The 23,997-nt window shown below is 43.6% G+C and overlaps 1 protein-coding gene across 1 annotated transcript in view; it reads left to right on the forward strand.

Annotated features, from left to right (window-relative positions):
* The window catches only part of LOC138766531 (mucin-2-like), a 46,451-nt gene that overhangs the window by 8,391 nt on the left and 14,063 nt on the right, over positions 1-23,997 (forward strand). The window contains exon 6 of the mRNA XM_069944121.1: positions 23,453-23,476. Within this exon, the coding sequence (XP_069800222.1) occupies positions 23,453-23,476 (24 nt within the window). The remainder of the gene's footprint in view (positions 1-23,452; positions 23,477-23,997) is intronic.

The following is a 23,997-nucleotide window of genomic DNA, read 5'->3' on the forward strand; positions in this document are numbered from 1 at the left end:
TCTGTATTGGTCGCAGCCCTCCTTGCAGGCCTAATTTTTGGGGTAAGTACCTCTATATGTGTTTAAGGTCTTTTTCCTCCATTATCAATTATCTCTCTACATTGTGGTGACATAACTGATGAGACACCTACCAATAACTAAAATACAGGACCCTCACGTTAGATGAGGTGGTGGTTGGGTGGATATTGGAAACAACCATTTCTTCCATATAGTTTTAAGGCTTAGATTCATCTCCATACAGTCCCTCCTCACAGACGCTGTCTCAGTGAGGAGGGAGGTACTGTAGGACCCCCATTACGGTAAAATGTGGGGGTACCAGTGGTGAGGAGGGAGGTACTGTAGGACCCCCATTAAGGTAAATGTGGGGGTACCAGTGGTGAGGAGGCAGGTACTGTAGGACCCCCATTACGGTAAAATGTGGGGGTACCAGTGGTGAGGAGGGAGGTACTGTAGGACCCCCATTACAGTAAATGTGGGGGTACCAGTGGTGAGGGGGGAGGTACTGTAGGACCCCCATTATGATAAATGTGGGGGTACCAGTAGTGAGGAGGGAGGTACTGTAGGACCCCCATTATGATAAATATGGGGGTACCAGTGATGAGGAGGGAAGTACTGTAGGACCCCCATTACAGTAAATGTGGGGGTACCAGTGGTGAGGAGGGAGGTACTGTAGGACCCCCATTACAGTAAATGTGGGGGTACCAGTGGTGAGGAGGGAGGTACTGTAGGACCCCCATTATGATAAATGTGGGGGTACCAGTGATGAGGAGGGAAGTACTGTAGGACCCCCATTACAGTAAATGTGGGGGTACCAGTGGTGAGGAGGGAGGTACTGTAGGACGGACCCCCATTATGATAAATGTGGGGGTACCAGTGGTGAGGAGGCAGGTACTGTAGGACCCCCATTATGGTAAATGTGGGGTACCAGTCATGAGGAGGGAAGTACTGTAGGACCCCCATTACGGTAAATGTGGGGGTACCAGTGGTGAGGAGGGAGGTACTGTAGGACGGACCCCCATTATGATAAATGTGGGGGTACTAGTGGTGAGGAGGGAGGTAATGTAGGACCCCCATTATGATAAATGTGGGGGTACCAGTGGTTAGATGCCTATGAACAACTGTACACTATATAGTATGATAGTATATATTTTCACATTTTACATGCTCCGTTTTTCCCCCTGCAGATAATAGCGATATCCAGGCCCTCAGGTTTCTACGCTGTATCCAGTATTCCTTAGTGACCCATGCTGAAACAGGAAGAGAACGGATGAAACATGAGAGAAGCCCATAATCCTCAGGGGCGACCGTCACCGGTAGTAACATGGTGGTGAAAGCACGACCTCATGGTCCCGACAGTCAAAGTTCTCATTGCACTGTATTGCACACTAGACCTAAAAAGTATATTATAACAATGTTTAATTTATTCAGAATATTTCATAGTTATATATATATATATATATATATATATAGTGTATTGTGAAGATAAAAAATATTAAAGACCAAACCTGGGAACAGCCTACGTGGTCTCCTCTACAACCATCTACAATGGTTTACGTCTATCTCCCATTGAGTGTTGTGTGATATCCTTGTGTATTGTATTGTAAGTCTATGGGACCCATTTTGTATACCGCTCCCTGTAGCAGCCGGCTAGTGGGTTGCTGGGGATTTTAAAGGCGTATATATATAATGACTGGATGTAAGAAAGAAGCCAGTCAACAAAAATGTCATATTTATTAAAATATCTGTTTTTTTCTATTCTATTTTATGCGCACAAATAATTGATGATATTGATGAATATGTGTATATTGTTTTTAACAGGAAAATAAAATGTGATTAAAGTATTGATTTGAGAAATATGAATAAAATATTGATATTCAATCTGCTGAGTTTCTAATGCACTGGTGTAGGGTACAAATAGGATAGTGTATATCTTGGTGAGACATTGTTCACTGTTAAAGGGGTTATCTAGCGAAAAATGTTTGCTTTCAAATCAATTGGTTTCAGAAAGTTATGTAGATTTGTAATTTACTTCTGTTTAAAAATATCCAGTCTTCCAGTACTTATCAGCTGCTGTATGTCCCGCAAGAAGTAGAATGTTCTTTTCAGTCTGACACAGTGCTCTCTGCTGCCACCTCTGTCCATGTCAGGAACTGACAGGATTTCTATGGAGATTTGCTGCTGCTCTGGACAGTTCCTGACATGGACAGAGGTGTCTGACTGAAAAGAATACACCACTTCCTGCAGGACATACAACAGCTGATAAGTATGGGAAGACTTGAGATTTTTGAATAGAAGTAAATAACAATATATATATATATATATATATATATATATATATATATATATATTTGTATAATTTTCTAAAACCAGGTGATTTGAAAGAAAAAGATTTTTGCTGGAGTATCCCTTTAAGCGTTACATACTGTAGACTGTTCAAGAAATCCAATGTAATTTCCCCTTTCTAAGGCTCAATGTGCACTGGGACTGAGCTTTACTTCAGGATAAGTGCAAAGAAAATCTCCTAGTTTACATGATCAATATATCCATGGGGCTTCATTCACCCTAAAATTCCCTAAAAGAGTTTGCCAATCATTGGGACAATATACATCAGCATATCTTTATTCTCTATATAAAGAGGCAAAACAAAAAAAACATATATCATTATATGTGATGTCGGGAGCGTGAACTCCTAAAGATGACGTAAAGGCTCAGAGCTTAAAGGGAACCTAAGCTACCTAAGATATCGGCATCATGCTATAGAGCAGAAGGAGCTGAGTGGATTGATATATATCATCATGGGAAAATATTCTGTATAACTTATAATTTATTGGTCAAAATCTCTGATGTTTCCATGGTAAAGAGTCCAGTCCATAGAGTGAGACCGCCCACTGGACTCCTTACCACAGAAAGATCAGGTATTTCAATCAACATGTTACAACTTACAGTATATAGAATCCTTTCCTACAAAGTTATATATCAATCTGCTCAGCTCTTCCTGCTCTGTAACATGATGGTGATAGATTAGATTAGATAGCATTGTCCTGGTGACAGGTTCCCTTTAATCCATCTACTGTGTGATCTCCCAACTCTGCAGACACTGATATTGATGCTGCTTGTGATTCCCCCTCTTCCTGTCCTGCAGATTCTGCTTAGGGACATCACTAGAAATGGCAGGGCCCCATAGAAAACTGCTGACTAACTACGCCCCCCCCCCCCCCCCCCCCCCCCCCCCCCCCCCCCCCCCCCCCCCCCCCCCCCCCCCCCCCCCCCCCCCCCCCTACACACACACACACAGCAGTCATTGAAAGAGTTACTGTATTTTGGAGTATCCTATGCCGCAAAAGGTCATAAGTTACTGATCACAGTGGGTGCAGAGACCTGCTGCAATCCTGAGATACAGCCGGGGGATTAGGGAGTGAGTGGCAGTGTGTTTCCTGTATAGTCTGCACTTCCATTACACTGATGCTGCCTGTCTGACCCCCCCCCCCCGTATAGTCTGCACTTTCCATGACACTGATGCCGCCTGTGTGATCCCCCGTATAGTCTGCACTTCCATTACACTGATGCCGCCTGTGTGACCCCCCCCCCCCGTATAGTCTGCACTTTCCATGACACTGATGCTGTCTGTGTGACCCCCCCCTGTATAGTCTGCACTTCCATTACACTGATGCTGCCTGTGTAATCCCCATGTATAGTCTGCACTTCCATTACACTGATGATGCCTGTGTGACCCCCCCCTGTATAGTCTGCACTTCCATTACACTGATGCCGCCTGTGTGATCCCCCTGTAGTCTGCACTTCCATTACAGTGATTCTGCCTGCTTGACCCACCCTGTGCTCTGCACTTCCATTACACTGATGCCGCCTGTGTGATCCCCTGTACAGTCTGCACTTCCATTACACTGATGCTGCCTGTGTGACCCCCCTGTATAGTCTGCACTTCCATTACACTGATGCCGCCTGTGACCCCCCCTGTATAGTCTGCACTTCTATTACACTGATTCTGCCTGTGTGACCCCCCCTGTATAGTCTGCACTTCCATTACACTGATGCTGCCTGTGTGACCCCCCCCCTGTATAGTCTGCACTTCCATTACACTGATGCCGCCTGTGTGATCCCCCATATAGTCTGCACTTCCATTACACTGATGTTGCCTGTGTGATCCCCCATATAGTCTGCACTTCCATTACACTGATGCCGCCTGTGTGACCCCCCCCCTGTATAGTCTGCACTTCCATTACACTGATGCCGCCTGTGTGACCCCCCTGTATAGTCTGCACTTCCATTACACTGATGTTGCCTGTGTGACCCCCCCTGTTTAGTCTGCACTTCCATTACACTGATGCCGCCTGTGTGATCCCCCATATAGTCTGCACTTCCATTACACTGATGTTGCCTGTGTGACCCCCCCTGTTTAGTCTGCACTTCCATTACACTGATGCTGTCTGTGTGACCCCCCTGTATAGTCTAGACTTCCAATACACTGATGCTGCCTGTGTGATTTCCTTGTAGTCTGCACTTCCATTACAGTGATGTCACCTGTATGATCCCCCTGTATAGTTTGCACTTCTATTACACTGATGCTGTCTGTGTGACCCCCCCTGTATAGTCTGCACTTCCATTACACTGATGATGCCTGTGTGACCCCCCCTGTATAGTCTGCACTTCCATTACACTGATGCTGCCTGTGTGACCCCCCCTGTATAGTCTGCACTTCCAATACACTGATGCCGCCTGTATGATCCCCCTGTATAGTTTGCACTTCCATTACACTGATGCTGCCTGTGTGACCCCCCTGTATAGTCTGCACTTCCATTACACTGATGCTGTCTGCGTGACCCCCCCCCCCTGTATAGTCTGCACTTCCAATACACTGATGCCGCCTGTATGATCCCCCTGTATAGTTTGCACTTCCATTACACTGATGCTGCCTGTGTGACCCCCCCTGTATAGTCTGCACTTCCAATACACTGATGCCGCCTGTGTGACCTCTGCCCCTTCCTTCTGCAGACTCTATAAGTTTTCTCCACATTGATGTCCCCTGTGTGATCTCTCCCTTTCCCCCTTGCAGAATCTTGGAGGATGTCATGGTGTAAAGGAAGGAAGCCATTTCTCCATATTCCAGAGGGGGTCACTATACTGCCAAGTAAAAATATATATTTTTTTTCAGTTAATTCTCACTTAGTCATAATACATGTGGTGTGTCATGTATCTGCTCTGCCTTCAGGACGTCCCCGCCTCCTTTGGCTGTCAATCATTCTGGAGGCGACAACGGCGGAGCGGAGCGGGTGCAGAGAGTGTCACAGACCTGCCTCACATCAGTGTGAAATAAAGATAATTTTTTAGAAGATGTTGGATCATAGACCCAGGATAAAGCTAACTAATGGAGGCCCACTTTGTAGGTAACCGATAACTGGTGAGATGGATATAGATGCATATATGGGCTGTCAGTTTCCATCTAACAAACTCTGCATAGATCAATAGAAAAGTATTATAAGAAATTAATAATAATAATAATAATAATAATAATAATAATAATAATAGGTCTTCTTTCACTTTTTTTTATTAGAGGAACACACACACCACACACACACACCACACACACACACACACACACACACACACACACAAAACACAAACATACACATACCACACACAAAACAAACATACCACACACATAAAACACACACACACACCACACACACACACACACACACATAACACACCACACACAAACACACACCACACACACATACAAAACACAAACATACACATACTACACACATAAAACACAAACATACACACACCACACACACAAAACACACACACAAACACACACACACAAAAAACAAGCACACATCACACACATACACACAAAAAACACAAACACACAAACACCACGCACACAAAACACAAACACACACACCATACACATACACACACATACACACACTCGCGCACACATACATACACACACACATACACATACACACACACACTACCTTTTTCCAGTATGAAACAAACTGCTTAAAGAAGTCGGGCCATAGGAATAAATTATCAAACAGCAGGGACAGGGGGGAACATAATAAACCATCCCACCTCACCTCTCCCTGTGCCTCTCCAGCACTGGATCACTGCTCCGGGACCACAGCTGGGATCTAGGATATCCTGCAGAGCCAATGTCACGACCAGATTCGTGGACTGCCCGCTCAGCCAGTCAGTGATTGGGGAGGGACATCACTGCAGTCACTGATTGGCTGAGCATGCAATCCATTAGTCAGGACGCCATCACAACTTGGGGGAGGATTACTTCCGGCGGGCATGGGTAGAGGTAAGCAATAAATGATTTTTATTTTCTCCCCTGCTGCCTGTCACATTTTTGCTATCGCTGGAAGGTTGGACCCCCGCAACCTCTTACTTGTCCCCTATCCTGTGACTAGAGGACAAGTTAGTTTTAAGTGGACTTGTGTTTACAAGATAAAATAGATGGTCACTGAGGAATCAGTTTCTTTGCAAATCTAGGAGATAGGAGTACAAAGAGCTAAAATCAAACAGAGGTTGTAAATAGATCACTCAGAGAACATAGTGAACATTAGCTCTTACCTCTGGGCTTCATTTATAGTGTAGACTACTCATCACTGCTCTATAATGTCCTCTATGCTGCTGTCAGGGCCGGACTGGCTATATGGCATCCGTCCCCTCTGTGGGTGGGTCTCCTCTTCCTCCTGGCACAGCTTCTCTCTTCCTGTAGGTTAGTTGCCCAGTAGGCTGAGCAGCAGTATATCCCAGCCAATGACTGTACTCTCTCCGCCAACAAGTGGTTACATTTCTCTCTAACCTGCTGCCAGACTTACTAATAAAAGCGGTGTGTTTTTCATGTCTTTTCTCCTGCAGGAGGCGCTGCACAACAGACTGCACAGTGCCAGACCCTGTATGTGCCCCCCTGAACCATCAGTGCTGCCCCCATCCTGCACAGCATAGTACAGGTAGTAGTGTGCATATTAGGACATAGGGACACTGTATACAGGACCCCCTAGCAGAGTCACCATGTCTGAGCTCCTTGAAGGGGAGGCTGCAGAACAGCTACAGGTTAGTCCTGTCTCCATCCAGGGACACTTAGTGGCATCAGGATACCAGCCCTGTATGTTATTACACATTGCTGAGATTTGTGTACACCAGGGTAACACCTCTGTACTGCTGCTGCTGTGTGTGACTGACTGCAACTAGGAGAGAGCAGGACCTATGGTGACATCACAGTCACATGGTTAAGGTCCTACACACTGGAGAGAAGTAAACTGTCACTACTGTATGTTCTGTGGTGTGTATGTTATGTCTGCTGTGTGTGTATATAGTGTATTCTAGGGGACACTATTACACTGGAGTGCACTATATACACACACAGCAGGTACACCATATACACCACAGTACACTATATACACACACAGCAGGCACACCACAGTACACTATATACACACAGCAGACACCCATATACACCACAGTACACTATATACACACAGCAGGCACACCATATACACTAGAGTACACTATATACACACAGCAGGCACACCATATAAACTATAGTACACTATATACACACAGCAGGCACACCATATACACTATAGTACACTATATACACACAGCAGGCACACCATATACACTATAGTACACTATATACACACAGCAGGCACACCATATACACTATAGTACACTATATACACACAGCAGGCACACCATATACACTAGAGTACACTATATACACACAGCAGGCACACCATATAAACTATAGTACACTATATACACACAGCAGGCACACCATATACACTATAGTACACTATATACACACAGCAGGCACACCATATACACTGGAGTACACTATATACACACAGCAGGCACACTATATACACTGGAGTACACTATATACACACAGCAGGCACACCATATACACTGGAGTACACTATATACAGACAGCAGGTACACTATATACACACAGCAGGTACACTATATACACTATAGTACACTATATACACACAGCAGGCACACCATATACACTGGAGTACACTATATACACACAGCAGGCACACTATATACACTGGAGTACACTATATACACACAGCAGGCACACTATATACACTGGAGTACACTATATATACACACAGCAGGCACACTATATACACTGGAGTACACTATATACACACAGCAGGTACACTATATACACTATAGTACACTATATACACACAGCAGGCACACCATATACACTGGAGTACACTATATACACACAGCAGGCACACTATATACACTGGAGTACACTATATACGCACAGCAGGCACACTATATACACTGGAGTACACTATATACACACACAGCACACTATATACACTGGAGTACACTATATACACACAGCAGGCACACCATATACACTACAGTACACTATATACACACACAGCAGGCACACCATATACACTGGAGTACACTATATACACACAGCAGGCACACTATATACACTGGAGTACACTATATACACACAGCAGGCACACTATATACACTGGAGTACACTATATATACACACAGCAGGCACACTATATACACTATAGTACACTATATACAGACAGCAGGCACACTATATACACCACAGTACACTATATACACACAGCAGGCACACCATATACACTAGAGTACACTATATACACACAGCAGGCACACCATATACACCACAGTACACTATATACACACAGCAGGCACACCATATACACTGGAGTACACTATATACACAGAGCAGGCACACTATATACACTGGAGTACACTATATACACAGAGCAGGCACACTATATACACTGGAGTACACTATATACACACAGCAGGCACACCATATACACTGGAGTACACTATATACACACACAGCAGGCACACTATATACACTGGAGTACACTATATACACACACAGCAGGCACACCATACCACATAATTTCTTTACAAAAAAATTTTATACATAAAATGTAATTAAAAAAGCGATCTCTGTGTGTTTTTACCGCTTTTTGTTCATGCCGTTCACCTTGCGGGAATAATAATGTTTTATTTTAATAGATCGGACGATTGCGCACACTACGGTAGATTATATGTTATATTTTTATGTGTTTTATGTATATAATAGGAAGGGGGGGGGTGACTTTCACTTTTATTGGGAAAGTAAGAGACCTCCAGCAGTCAGACCATGCGATTGGGACCCCCGCAGACACATTGCCTGGAGAAGATATATGCAGCCTTAGGGGCGTTCATCTTTAAATACAATATATGGCCATACTGCACTGACAACATCTTCTTGTAACCTTTTCACCCCATGGCGATTTTTCAGCCCCAGTCCGGCCCTGGCTGATGTCGTTACTGAAGGCGTGTTACGGATATATAGGGGGCACAAGATCTACGTTCACGCTACGTAAAAAACACGTCCGTATTGCATTACACCGGCCGTAATTGCGCAAACAACGGCCGTTGTTTGTGAAATAACGGCCGTTGTTTGCGCAGTTACGGCCGGTGTTATGCACGGCCGTGTTTTTTAAGTTGTGTGAACATAGCCTATAGGAGATTATATAGCAGTTAGTCTCTACCCACCGGCTCAGAGACATCTGAGAACCATAAATGGAGCCTGGAGAGGTGAAATATTCTGAAAAATCCCATATAAAAGTAACATAATTGTCACAAATAATGCTACTCGTGTAAACACACCTGTCAGCTTATCCTGAAACGACGGCTACGCTTTTACATTGTTTGTATTAATTACTATTTATACACAGAAAAGTAAAGCTGTCATAATATGTTACTTACTCATCATCATCGATCGTTGTCATCTCAGAGAGGATCAAGTTGTCTAACGCTTGGAGGAGTGTACAGGACTGAGCAGCGCTGTCAGCATTGCCGCTCACTTAACCTTTCCTGGTCTGGGTGCAGATATAATGAGTGATCCGCGATACTCACTGTGTATGTATCATGGCTCATGGACTCTTGGTCTAGACTGCACCCAACCAGTAGTTTGCGAATGGCGAGGGGGAAGGGGGGTGTCACAGTCTCCTACAACCAATCTCTGCCCCATGCCCCAATCTCCTTTGGCCGCCACCATATTCCTGCACTTCCTGGTTTGGCCTGCAGGGGCCAGTCATTGTAATTACTCCTCTGTTGCCCACCTGGATTGCTGACCTTTACCTGTGCTGCCTGCATGGACGATCTGCCTTTGTTATGGTACTTTTACACGGAGCGATAATTCGCCCGATCGCACGATTAACGATTTTGAATGAACAATGTTTTTTTTATAACGATCAGCGTTTAGACTGAACGATACATCGTTTAAGCCTATCTCACACATAGGTGAAATCGTTGAAAGAATGTTTACACTGAACGATCAACGATGCGAACAATCAACGATGATTTAAGAACATGTTGAAAGATCAAAATGAACGCTTTCTCACTCGTCGTTTGATAGTTTGCAGCGTTTACACGTACGATTATCGTTCGAATTCGACCGTTATTGTGCAAAAACGAACGATAATCGTCCCATGTAAAAGGACCATTAGGTTTGGTTAGGTTTTTTTTGTAAAAACCTGCAGGACACTCTGGGGGACACATATGAAAGATCTGCCCGAGGTGTACGCCAGGGAGAAGGGGCAGATTTGGGAAGAAGGGGCAAGGCATCATGCTCGCAGGCGTAAATCATCTACGCCCGCTGGAAGATTTGGTACACTGGGCGCAGGTTTAGGCGCCTACCCGTTTGGATTTACTTAGACGCATGCACCTCTCAGTGAATTCGGCCATGGACCCTGAAGTTCAATTTACACAGAAAGATTATCTGACAGATTATCTTCCAAAGATTTGAAGCCAAAGCCAGGAATGGATTTGAAAAGAGGAGAAATCTCAGGCTTTTCTTTATGACCTGTTCCCTGTTTATAGTCCGTTTCTGGCTTTGGCTTCAAATCTTTGGCAGATAATCTGTCAGATAATCTTTCTGTGTAAATGGACCCTAAGGGTCCTTTTACATACACAGATATCTGACCAATTTATGTGACAGATTTTAGAAGCCAAAGCCAGGAGCAGACTATAAAAAGAGAACAAGTCATATAAGAAAGACTGAGATTTCTTCTCTTTTCACGTCCATTCCTGGCTTTGGCTTAAAATATCTGTCAGATAAAATGGTCAGATAACTGTATGTGTAAAAGGACCCTTAGGGTGCCTTCACACCTACCGGATCCGCAGCAGATCTCACGCTGCGGATTAGCAGCGAGATCCGCTGCGGATGCAGTCCCATTTATTTCTATAGGGCACATACTCGCAGTGGGATTGACATCCCGCTGTGAGTATGTGCTTCAACCCCCTGTCGCCCGCAGCCCCGCTGCCGAGATCATACATTACCTGCTCTGGCAATGCGGCTGCATATCAGGCTTCCAGCTCTGGTCCCGCTCAGCCAATTAGTCACTGATTGGCTGAGCGGGACCGGAACTGAGAGCCTTACATGCAGACGTGTCGCCAAAGCAGGTAATGTATGATCTCGGCAGCGGGGCTGCGGGCGACAGGGGGTTGAAGCACATACTCACAGCGGGATGTCAATCCCACTGCGAGTATGTGCCCTATAGAAATAAATGGGACTGCATCCGCAGCGGATCTCGCTGCTATTCCGCAGCGTGAGATCTGCTGCGGATCCGGTAGGTGTGAAGGCACCCTATGGAAGAGATTTATCAAACATGGTGTAAAGTGAAACTGGCTCAGTTGCCCCTAGCAACCAATCAGATTCCACCTTTCATTCCTCACAGACTCTTTGGAAAATGAAAGGTGGAATCTGATTGGTTGCTAGGGGCAACTGAGCCAGTTTCACTTTACACCATGTTTGATAAATCTCCCCCTAAGGGGCCATTTACACAGAAAGATTATCTGCCAAAGATTTGCAGCCAAAGCCAGGAATGGATTTGAAACTAGGAGAAATCTCAGGCTTTCCTTTATGACCTGATCTGTTTATAGTCTGTTTCTGGCTTTGGCTTCAAATCTTTGGCAGATCATCTGTCAGATAATCTGACCAAAGCCTGATGCTAAATTTACACGGAGCGATAATTCGCCCGATCGTACGATTAACGATTTTGAAGTAACGTTTTTTTTTTATAACGATCAGCATTTAGGTGGAACGATATATCGTACAGAAAATTCGTTTTGCGATCGTTTTGCAATCGCTTAAGCCTATCGCACATAGGTAAAATCAGTGAACGACTGTTTACACGGAACGATCTGCGCATTTTTTGTGAACGATCAACGAGGATTTATTAACATGTTCAAAGATCAAAATGAACAATTTTTAGCTAATCGCTTGATCATTCACTGCGTTTACACGGAACAATTATCGCTCAATGCGATCGTTATCGCGAAAATTCGCCCGATAATCGTTCCCTGTAAACGTACCTTGAGGGTCCATTCACACAGAAAGATTCTCTGACAGATTATCTGTGAAAGATTTGAAGCCAAAGCCAGAAACAGACTATAAACAGAGATCAGGTCATAAAGAAAAGATTGAGATTTTTCCTCTTTTCAGATCCATTCCTGGTTTTAGCTTCAAATCTTTGGCAGATAATCTTTCTGTGTAAATGGACCCTTACCGGTCTGGCATTGCAATGGGCCCACACCTGTTGCCTGTTACAGCCCCTCGCTGGCTCATCACTGTAGAAGGAAAGGTTAGTTCTGATAAATTTCTTTATACTAAATACTATATACTAATGCTACGTTTACACGAAACAATTATCGGGAGAATTTTCGCGATTACGATAGAATTTAAACGATAATCGTACGTGTAAACGCGGCGAACGATCGAAAAATCGTTCATTTTAATCCTTTAACATGTTCATAAATCGTCCTTCGCCGATCGCAAAAAATTTGCCGATCGTTCCATGTAAACAGTCGTTGCGCGATAGTCCGGCCGCCCGCAGCCCCGCCCGCCGCCCGGCCCCCTGCTCGCAGCCCAGCCCCCCGCTCATCCGCAGCCCCCTGCGCCGGCTCGATCGCCACCCCCCGCCGCCGCTCTGATCGACACCCCCGCCGCCCCGATCGCCTCCCCCGCCGCTCCGATCGCCACCCCCGCCGCTGCTCCGATCACCACCCCCGCCGCCCCGATCGCCACCCCCGCCGCTCCGATCGCCCCCCTGCCGCCACTCCGATTGCCCCCCCCCCGCCGCCGCTCCGATCGCCACCACCGCCGCGGCCAAGAGCATACGTTACCTGCTCCGCGCAGTAGGTCTTCCGACATCCACGTCTCCCATCTTCGGTGCACTGATTGGCTGAAGAGATGAGGCGGGAATTTCAAATGGCTCCTCTTCAGCCAATCAGTGCTCCTCTTCAGCACTGATTGGCTGAAGGGGAGCCGTTTCAAACTCCCGGCTCATCTCTTCAGCCAATCAGTGCGCCGAAGATGGGAGCCGGGGATGTCGGAAGACCTACTGCGCGGAGCAGGTAACGTATGCTCGTGGCCAGGGCGGCGGGGGCGATCGGATCGGCGGCAGCGATCGGAGCGGGGGGGGGGGATCAGAGTGGCGGCGGGGGGGGGGGGATCAGAGTGGCGGCGGGGGGCGATCGGAGCGGCGGCGGGGGTGGCTATCGGAGCGGCGGGGGTAGCGATCGGATCGGCGGGGGTGGCGATCAGGGCGGCGCAGGGGGCTGCGGTTGAGCAGGAGGGGCGGGCTGCGGGCGGGCTGTGCTGCGGGCGCACAATCGCAAAACGATTTTTCCGTACGATATATCGGACCGTCTAAACGCTGATCGTTATAAAAAAAAAAACCTTACTTCGAAAATGTTAATCGTACGATCGGGCCAATAATCGCCTCGTGTAAACTTAGCATAATGGTGTGTTTACACAGGCAGAAAAATCTCAGTCTTTCCTTTATGACCCGTTCCCTGTTTATGGTCTGTTCCTGGCTTCGGTTTCAAGAATCTGTCAGATATATCTGCCTGTGTAAACGCACCATAAATCTCTCTGGTTCTGTTCAGGATATCTCCATCTGCATTTTCTATGTCATCAACATTTTCATATCTCTGAAGCTTGGACCTCATAAATCCCTGTTATTTCTTACGCATCTTCTTCACCATCCGGTTCTGTCACTAAACTGTTGTTTTTGAGTCAGCTCCGAGATTAGGAAAGTCATTGCTGTAAAAAAGATGATAAATCCTTTTGGTTTTCTGCCTCCCTATTTTTGTCTAGTCAAAATATCTTCAAGTCTACATATATGTCATTGGCTTCCATGACAAAAATTAAAAAAAATTCTATACTGCATGGTATACATTTAAAAAAAATATGTTGTATTTATTTTTTTTAAAAAAAGTATTCCAATGTATGCCAATTCCAATGTATTTTTGATAATTGATCACGTTATTATCATTGTATGCAATCAAAACATTTGTAACTGGAAAATTTCCTTATATAAATGACAAATTATTAACAAAGTCAGTAGAATTTTTCCATTCATCCATCCTGCCTCAGTGTGTCAGTGGGATGCCATGTCAATTCTTTAAAGGGGTACTCCAGAGGGGGGGGGGGCACTTTTTTGCTGGGACCGGGGAGGAGATGGCCGAGGGAAAAAACGTCCACTCACCTCCCCAGTTCCAGCGGCAGGTCCCGCATCGCGGCGCTCCGGTGCCCGATTCCCGGCCGCTTCCGGATGTCTGACGCGGGCCCGAGATGTGATGTCAGCTCAGTGAAGGAGGCGGGATCTGAGCGGACTTAAAACGGATCCTGCCTCCTTCACTGAGTGGGCCGCCTCAGACACCTGGAAGAAGTCGGGAATCGGGCACTGGAGCGCCGCAATGCGGGACCCACCACAGCCATCTCCTCCTCGGTCCCAGCAAAAAAGTGCCCCCCCGCTGGAGTATCCCTTTAAGAAGAGAGCGGAGGTGCGCGAGGCATCCCATTGACACACTGAGGCAGGAGGGATACCGCCTGTTTTACTCAGTGTGAACATACCCTTAAAGGGAAATGCACTGGGACGTGATATTCTCTAGTGATGGGTAGTTCGTAAGTGATTAGTTCAAAATGAACTAATCTTCAGAGTGAACTAGTTCATCTAGTTCACCATCCTGACAGAGATTAGTTCATTATGAACTAAACAGAAAGTGGGAGGAGCCAGTGATCCCTCATCCAGCTCCAGGAAACAAGCTCCCTGCTCTCACACTTGCTCTATAGCTCCTGATGCTGTAAAATAAGGTAGTAAAACACTATACCGCACACATCATATACACATATAATAGTAATAATATTAATAACATTGAGATTGCACAGTAGACAGACACAGCCCATATGTGTGTATGAGAGAAAGAGAGAGAGAGAGAGAGAGAGAGAGAAAGAGAGAGAGAGAGAGAGAAAGAGAGAGAGTTTCTATGTGTGGTTCATGTCCCTCACCAGTCTTTGGGATTAGATCAGCCTCCTGGAGCCTAGAAGATCAGTCTTGCTAAAATCTTTACCCCCTGGCTCCTGTTCTGTACTCACAATGGTGGCTGCTGATCTGCTTCTCAGCTCCCTCATACACATTCATTATGAGTCAGTCCTCTACACTACCACAGGGGGCAGTGCTGGGCTCAGTGATATGCATCACATTGAACTAGACCTGATTCACTCTCAAACCATTTGGTTCAGCAGTTCATCTAGTTCATTTAGTTCACAGGTCACATGATGCCTCTCTCTATCAGCTCCTCATAGGATATGGCTGGAGAATCAACAGGCTGTTTTAGAGGAAGATTTTCTTTGCCCCCATAGCAACCAATCACAGCTCAGCTTTCTGATATTGCTCCGGCAAGTGAGAGAACTGGAAAATGATGAAAGGAAAATGAAAACATAAAAAAAAAAAGTAAGCTTTCCAGTACTTATCAGTTGCTGTATGCCCCACATGAAGTCATGTAATCTTCCCAGTCTGACACAGAGCTCCTTGCAACATGACATTCTGTGGGACATACAGCAGCTGATAAGTACTGGGAGGCTTGAATATTTAACCCCTAGACGACCCTGGACGTAGGGTTACGTCATGGAAGTCTGTCCCCAGACGACCCATGACGTAACCTTACGTCCTGGGTGTTTCTCCGGAGCGGAGCGCGCTTCATAGGAGGTGGGGGCCGGCTGCAGTCAGCAGCCGGGACCTCACCGGTAATGACACGCTGCAGCGATCGCGCTGCCGCGTGTCATTAATCCCTTAAACGCCGCGATCTCGGCGCGACCGCGGCGTTTAAGTGTGAGTGACAGGGGGAGTCCCCTGTGTGACTGCGGGGGTCCCGATCATTGAAACGGACCGCCGGAGGTCTCTCACCTGCCTCCGTGCGGTCCGATCGGCGATCTGCTACACTGAGCCTGCACAGGCAGGCTCAATGAGCAGAGCGCCGATAACACTGATCAATGCTATGCCTGTGGCATAGCAATCATCAGTGTGTGTAATCACACTAGTGTATGTAAAAGTTCCCCAAAGGGACTTCAAATGTGTAAAAAAAAAAAAGTTCAAAACACTAACACACTACTCCAAAACCCCTCCCCCAATAAAAGTTGAAATCACCCCCCTTTCCTATTATATAAATAAAACATATAAAAATAAATAAATAGATAAACATATAATATACCGTAGCGTGCGTAATTGTCTGATCTATTAAACTATAACAAGCGTCATTGCGAACGGTAAACGGCGTACACGAAAAGAGGGAAAAAAGTGCGCGGATTACCGATTTTGTGTTACATTATATATTTAAAAAAATCAATAAAAAGTGATCAAAACGTCCGATTTTCACAAATCTGGTATTAATAAAAACTAGAGATCATAGCGGAAAAAATTACACCCCATACAGCCCCGTAGGTGAAAAAATAAAACCGTTATAAGCGTCACAATAGGCCCATTTTATTAATATTTAATTGCCAAAAAAAAGGATTTCATAAAAAAAATATATATAACATTAGAGAATCTGTGTAACCTGCATATGGTTGTGTTCGGACTGACCTATAGAATAATCATATCATGTCGCTGTTACCATATAGTGCATTACGTAGCCACAGGAACCCCCCAAAAGTTACCATATTGCATTCTTTTTTTCGATTTCACCTATTTATATCTTCATAAATAATATATTTGGGATTCCATCATACATGTTATGGTAGAATGAATGACGCCATTACAAAGTACAACTACTCCTGTAAAAAACAAGCACTCATATGGCCTGTAGATAGAAAACTGAGAGTGCTGGAGCTCTTAGAAGGGGGGGAGGGAAAAACGAAAACACGAAGATCAAAATTTGCGCGGTCCACTGGGTCATTTTGGGCCTGGTCCTCAAAGGGTTAAAAAAGAAAAAAAAGCAAATTACTAACTTGAATAAATAACTTTTGAATTTATTTTCTCCAGAGTACCCCTTTAACAAAAGTTTGTTATATAATGATCAGATGAATTAACTATATCTGATCATTTTAACAAGACTATAACTCCTCCTAGGAGCCAGAGCTTCTGTGTAATGAACTAGAACTGTTCAATATCTTCTCAGCAGAATCCAGAGAAATACTGAACTAAATGAACTAATCTTTTCAGTGAACTAGTTCATAGTGAACTAATCACCAAAACAAACTAGATTCCCCATCTCTAATATTCTCACATGTCACAGACTTTTACAGGAAAACCACATTGGTTGAATCTCTGATCTCAGTCCTATAACAATGAACACTTAAGCTTTAGAAGCAGTCTGAGACTGCAAAACGTAGTGTCAGAGGTACAGTATCTAGTAGCAAAAATGACTATGCCTTGCCAATGGGGTTTTCAGTAGTCAAGTTTTACAGGTAAAGATGAACAAATAACTCTGTCTTGAACCAGTTTTGATTTTAGTTGCAATATACAGGAGCAAGGACTCCTATAAATGACAAGAGTCCCTGCTTTTGTGCACTGGGTGGTAAGCCATACAGTATATTTTACTCCTTACTGCTCAGTTACATTTTCTGGGTACTGGGTGGAGGTAAGTAGTCATTCTAAATGTTTGCCTCTCTGCTCTGTGTATATGAGCAGGGGCGCCTATCTTTTCACAGGAATCCCAGTTCTTATATGAATTTAAAATAAATTTTAAAGTGTCACTGTCGTTAAAATTTAAAATAATTTTTTTTTGCAGAAATCAATAGTCCAGGCGATTTTAAGAAACTTTGTAATTGGGTTTATTAGCCAAATCCGCCATTATCTCCATGTAAAAAGCCTTTTCCCAGGTCAACCCCTCCTCTCCTTTCTGTCATCCACTCCTCAGAATCAGGAAATCTCTACTGTTTTTTCATCAGTCGGATTTGTCTGGTCTATGAAGAGGGGAATGAGCGAGATTAGCGGACAGCTGAGAGCCGAGAACAATGGATAACACAGCAGGGGAGCTATTCAGAGCCATATTCAGAGGTCAGAGAGGTCAGTGTTGACTGTCAGAAGAGAGAGCCCGCGATGTGAATGTAAATTAACTCTTTGTTGTCCTGTTTTGCTGCTTTTACTTTCTCTCTCCATAGGAAAAACCATGAAGACAGGGGGGAGAGCTTCAAACTGCTTTTTCATGATAAAATTCATTTTTCGGCTAATAAACCCAATAAAAAATTTTTTTTTAAATCGCCTGTACTATTGATTTCTGCAATAAAAATTTTAACAACAGTGACACTTTAAGTCCAAGTTGAATTAGAAAATTGATTTGTATCTGCTATTTATTTACTCTTGCTGTTTTGTTATTTGAATTTTACTCTTGTGGGATTACATGGTAAAGTACACAAAACACTAAAAAGAAGCAGGTAAAGAGAGAGGACTGATAGGGCGTGGGCTAGACAGGATTCACTAGATCAGGAATCGCTTAATCTGGGTTGTGGAGTTGTTGAGTGGAGATTGGGGAGGTAGTAGTGGAGGTGTTCTGGTTGGCTGATTTTAGCTCAGCAGCAGAGCAATGTATTGCTATAATATAACAGTTTACTTACAGTGCCTAGAGGAAGTCATCAGTAGTCTCAGCCACTCCTCCTGTCTTATACCTCCCCCTGCAGTTCCGGCAATGACAACAAGGACAACATTACAAATTAGTAAATTACTATGCAAATACTGTGTTGAGTGTGTCTGTCAAAAAGTTTGGGTTTAGCAACATTATCTGAATGCACTGTGTTTGATACCCCGCAGCTGCAGAAGTCTGATGCCGCCCTAGGGAGGCCGTGAAAACATGGAGACAACCATAGGTCCACAATTTTTTTTCTCGGAGTACACCTTTAGGCTATGTTCACACTGCGTATGATTCCGTCCGTAGTGCGAACCGCGAATATACGCACGTAGTTTTGAGGTTGATGCGTTCGCTTGAAAGTATACGATATACGCCCGCACAATGCACACTACGTGGATTTCATTGCGGTCCCATACGGAGTACTTATTTCAGCCAAATTTGAACTTGATTTTTCGATCCAAAAGGTTCTGTGTGGTTTATTGGGCTGGGCGAAGATTTCCAAGTAAATGACCTGCCTCAGATCGCTTCGAAACAAGCTAGGGAAGCATAACTGTACTACGGGCGTATGTGCGCGGTTCGTAAGCATCCGGACGCATGTCGATTTTTCCCACGCCCGTAGTTTCAGCCGCACATGTACGGCGGCGTACAAACTACGGACGGACTCATACGCAGTGTGAACATAGCCATAAGCTTCTTAGCCTATTTGGACCAAATAGTAGGTCACTGTAATGTCTTATAGATCCTGCTCTAACGTATCTGGAGAACTGTATTACACAAATTCTGATGTGATGTTAGATTTATCAGAAGGATCAGTGTTGAGTAGAGCGTCCCCGCAGGAAGTAGGAAAATGCTCCAAACTCTTCACAGTGGCTCCTCTTGTATGGTAAATTTGTTGGATCCTTAGACTAGACCCGTGTTTCGAGACTCATGACAGAGCTTTTTTTTTTTTTGCGGACCCTCATGTATTTACTTACTATTGATTATGCCACTAATTTATGTCAACATTTTGGCACATTTCAAAATCAAAATGTTGACTTCCATTCCAACACCGACACGTTGGACTCTTCACGTCCATTTTAGATTGTCACCACTAAGCCTCCATAGAGTGGCTGTTCTGGGATTGCTGCAGCTCAGTCTCCCATTTACTTCAATGAAAATATGACTTTTTGTGTTATAATATTTTGAGAGCCATAACTTTTCCATGCTTGCAGGATAACCTTTAGTTTTCATTGGTATCATTTTCTATTCCATGATCTGTGAGGCAAAATGTGGAAATGACAACAATTCTAAATATTACTTTTTAGTTGTTTTATGCTACGTGCGATGCAATGCTACCATATTTATATACTATAGAATATATATATTTTTTTGTTTGCATACCGCATTGTTATAGTCATATCTATACATATAAGCAGACGTCACCCTTAATTTCAATTTTTTTTTAATATCTCCATATAGAAGTCATTGTTGTTTTCCTGAGCAACTGTTCATTGACATCACAATTTTTTTTTTAGTGCACACACCCCATCTCACCTGTCAGTGCTCGGAGCATACCTCAACAAGCTGGGCAGCTCGTCCCCCTGTTCGTGCAATTAATTGATGTAAGAAGCATATTTATACAATGCCTCACCGGACCCGACAGGGTGAAGATCTAAACTACCTGGACTATTGGATAAATATATTTTTGAATAGAACAATTAATAGAAGTATCATAGGGTGTCACCTCTCCGCAATGACACGATTGAGTTGTCACCTTCTCACTATAAAACCCCTCTGCAATAAACCTCCTGTACATCTTAATATGTGGCTGCTGTTCCAGGAGACATTAGCTAATGCTGAGGGACAATAATACCAGACATCATGAAGATTTCACGGCCTTATCTTTATATGTTGCTTGTTGCATCTCTCAGCCATGCAGGTAAGCAAAACAATTCTATTCAATAATTTAAAAAAAAAAAATTAACTCATAAACAACTCATTACATTTTTTTTGCCTGATGTGAGATGGAGGGAGGGGGGGCAGGGGTCTCTAAACTTGCACAAGTATTACAATCTGCTGTAAAGGCTTTGTATCTGTGATATACCTATTATTATTATTATTATTATTATTATTATTATTATTGTTGTTTTTGTTATTTTAATTATTGATAGATATTAATTAATTTATGGCAATAATTATTAATTAAACACAATTATTATTAAAAATGGTAAATAATAATAATGATTATTATTATTATTATTATTATTATTATGAAGAAGAAGAAGATGGAGAAGAATATTCACATGCATTATTTTTATGTTTTTTTGTATTAAATTATTATTAATAAGAATAAGGCTAGGTTCACACAATGTTTTTTCAGCTCTGTTTAAAAGGACGTCCGTCATTTTGAGTCCAAAATAACGGACGTCATTTAGCAGCCTGGTCTTCCCTTAGTGCAATAACGCTGTTTGTACATTATTCTAGTTTGGGATCACTAATTGCCCTTTGGATGTGGCTTAATTGAAAAGTCCAAAGAATTTAATAGTAAAAATTAAGATTGAGGCTATGTTCACACAACGTTTTTTTCACCTCCGTGACGTCCGTCATTTTGAGTCAAAAATAACGGACGTCGTTTAGCTGTCTGGCCTTCCCTTAGTGCAATGACTGGTGTTGATACATTATAATAGTTTGGTTACTAATTGGCCTTTGGGTTGCGGCTTAATTGAAAAGTCAATTGAATTTAATAGTAAAAACAAAGAAAGAAGTGAAAAAAGTGAGCTGTTTGCAAAAGACGTCCGAAAATAATTGTCAAGATCATTATTTTGACGTCCGCGGTGATAATGTCTGTTATTCAATACATTGTGTGCATTGTACGTCTGTGTTCCAATAGAATGCATTGCATGGCAGTCAGTTAAATTGCGGCCATTACAGACGTTATTTTAAATTGCAAAAGCGGCCACCTTTTCTCTATGTTTGATGTTGTGTGAACATAGCCTTAATGTTTAAGTATTTTGAATATATCTGCATTCAGACATGTTACACATATTCACATTGGGCCGATCTGTGCCACCTTCGTCAGTGTGGCGCAAAGGTGGCGTTATGAGGGGTGCGGCAGCACGCAGAGGGGGGAAAATGATACTGAAACCTAAGCCAGCTCTGAGCTGGCATAGGTTTCAGGTTATTCGCATAGGCGGGCTCCATTCGAATGGGCGGGCAATGCGCCTCTACATAAATCCCCTGAGCTCCGGAGAGGCGGGGACATTTGTAAGCCCGGCATAAAAAACGCCTGACTTCATAAATGTCCCCCACAGTGTATAACAAGACAGACGTTATCTGCGCGGACATCAAAATAATAATCATGTCAATTATTTTGCAAACAGCGGACGTTATTTTTTAGTTGTTCACACTCAGTTCATTTTTTTTTCCAATCCTTTCACCATCTTTACTATTAAATTCAATGGACTTTTCAATTAAAGACAAAACCAAAGGGCAATCAGTCCACCTGAACTAGAATGATGTACCAACAGTCGTTATTACATTTGTGGGAGGCCAATCCACAAAAAAACGGACCTCATTTAAAAAATTATAAACAAATAAGAAAAAACGCTGTGGAAACATAGTCAAGGGGTGTAGAGCCTAAGTATTAACTCTGCTTTACGTTATCTTGTTCAGTAGGATGTGCTCTTGGTTTGGGATTCAAAGCCAACATAGTAGTAGTAGAAGTAATATTACTTGTGTATACTATGACTGGGCTGAAGTCCCATCTACACTTTAAGCCCTGCAGCATGCTGGTAAATGCTGGATGATGATGGAAACCTTATGGACGTAAATAAAGTCAGTGGTGTTAATCAGCCATTGTTGTCCAACATGCAGCACATCCCAACAGCTGTTATTCCATTGTTCTACCCCATGACATGACAAAAAGGTTAACAGAGGTTTCCTATTTCCCTAAAAATAAGGCAGTATTAATTTTTCCGATGATAAGATGCACTTATTTCAGAGTATGTCACATTTATTGTTGACCCGGCAGTGTCACAGAACAGCAGGTGTCAGTGACGATCATACCAGCCGGATGAACTAGATTTGTGCTGAATTGGGATGCGGGCACATCCGTGTGTGCCCACATCCCAATTCATCCCTGGCACACAATGGAAGGTGCGGCCGGAGCCGCACTTTCCATTGTGACCTGTCAGTTCTGTGCGGCTGCTATTCAATGAATAGTGGCCACAAAAAACTGACATGTCAGTTTTTAGTGCGTCCGTTAGGGATCCCAACCGGAGAGTTTACTATGTGTAAACACTCCAGCCGGGACTCCATTGACTGCAATGCTACTTCAATTTTCCCAATTATCACGGCTGTTGTTGCAAATTGGCAACAACGGCCATGCTTAATAGAAAATTTATGTTGTGTGAACATAGCCATGTACTGTAAAGTAGTTGTCGTCACAAACCAACATAACCAGACTTGACTTGTATGAGTATCAGTAACGTGTTGTTTTCGCTTTTAGGTGCCCAGATAAATAATGGAGCAGGTACAGTAAAAATTTTCTTAGTTTTTCTTCCAAGACACAGATCACTGCAGTAAACTATCTGTGGGTCTACCCTCTGGGACCCCCACTATTGTTAAAAAGGGGAATCCCCAAATCCCTATACTTATCAGGATTAGAATATGCTGCAATTTATATAGGCATGTATAGGAAAGAATTGGCTGTTTACGATGCTTCCATTAATCTCTATGAAAATATTATTTCTTGTTCTCTACATTCTTGTCAATGATGGAAACAATTCTAACTTAATTTTATGACTTGTTTGATTAATGGGTTATATTAGTATAATACCATTCCTTCACAGTCATGTTTCCTGTTTCTTCTCTATGAGGTGTATTCATTGAATATTTGACAAGCTGTTTACTTTCTCCGTCACCTCCTCGTTCTGCAGAGCAACACATTCTTTCTCTCTTACACTTGGACAGACATCACAGCCACACCTCGGCTACCTTGCCAATCTTACCTTAGTCTCACTGACACTCCTGGTGCTTCAATCCCAAAATATT

This window comes from Dendropsophus ebraccatus, chromosome 10 (assembly GCF_027789765.1).
Source record: "Dendropsophus ebraccatus isolate aDenEbr1 chromosome 10, aDenEbr1.pat, whole genome shotgun sequence".
NCBI lineage: Eukaryota > Metazoa > Chordata > Amphibia > Anura > Hylidae > Dendropsophus > Dendropsophus ebraccatus.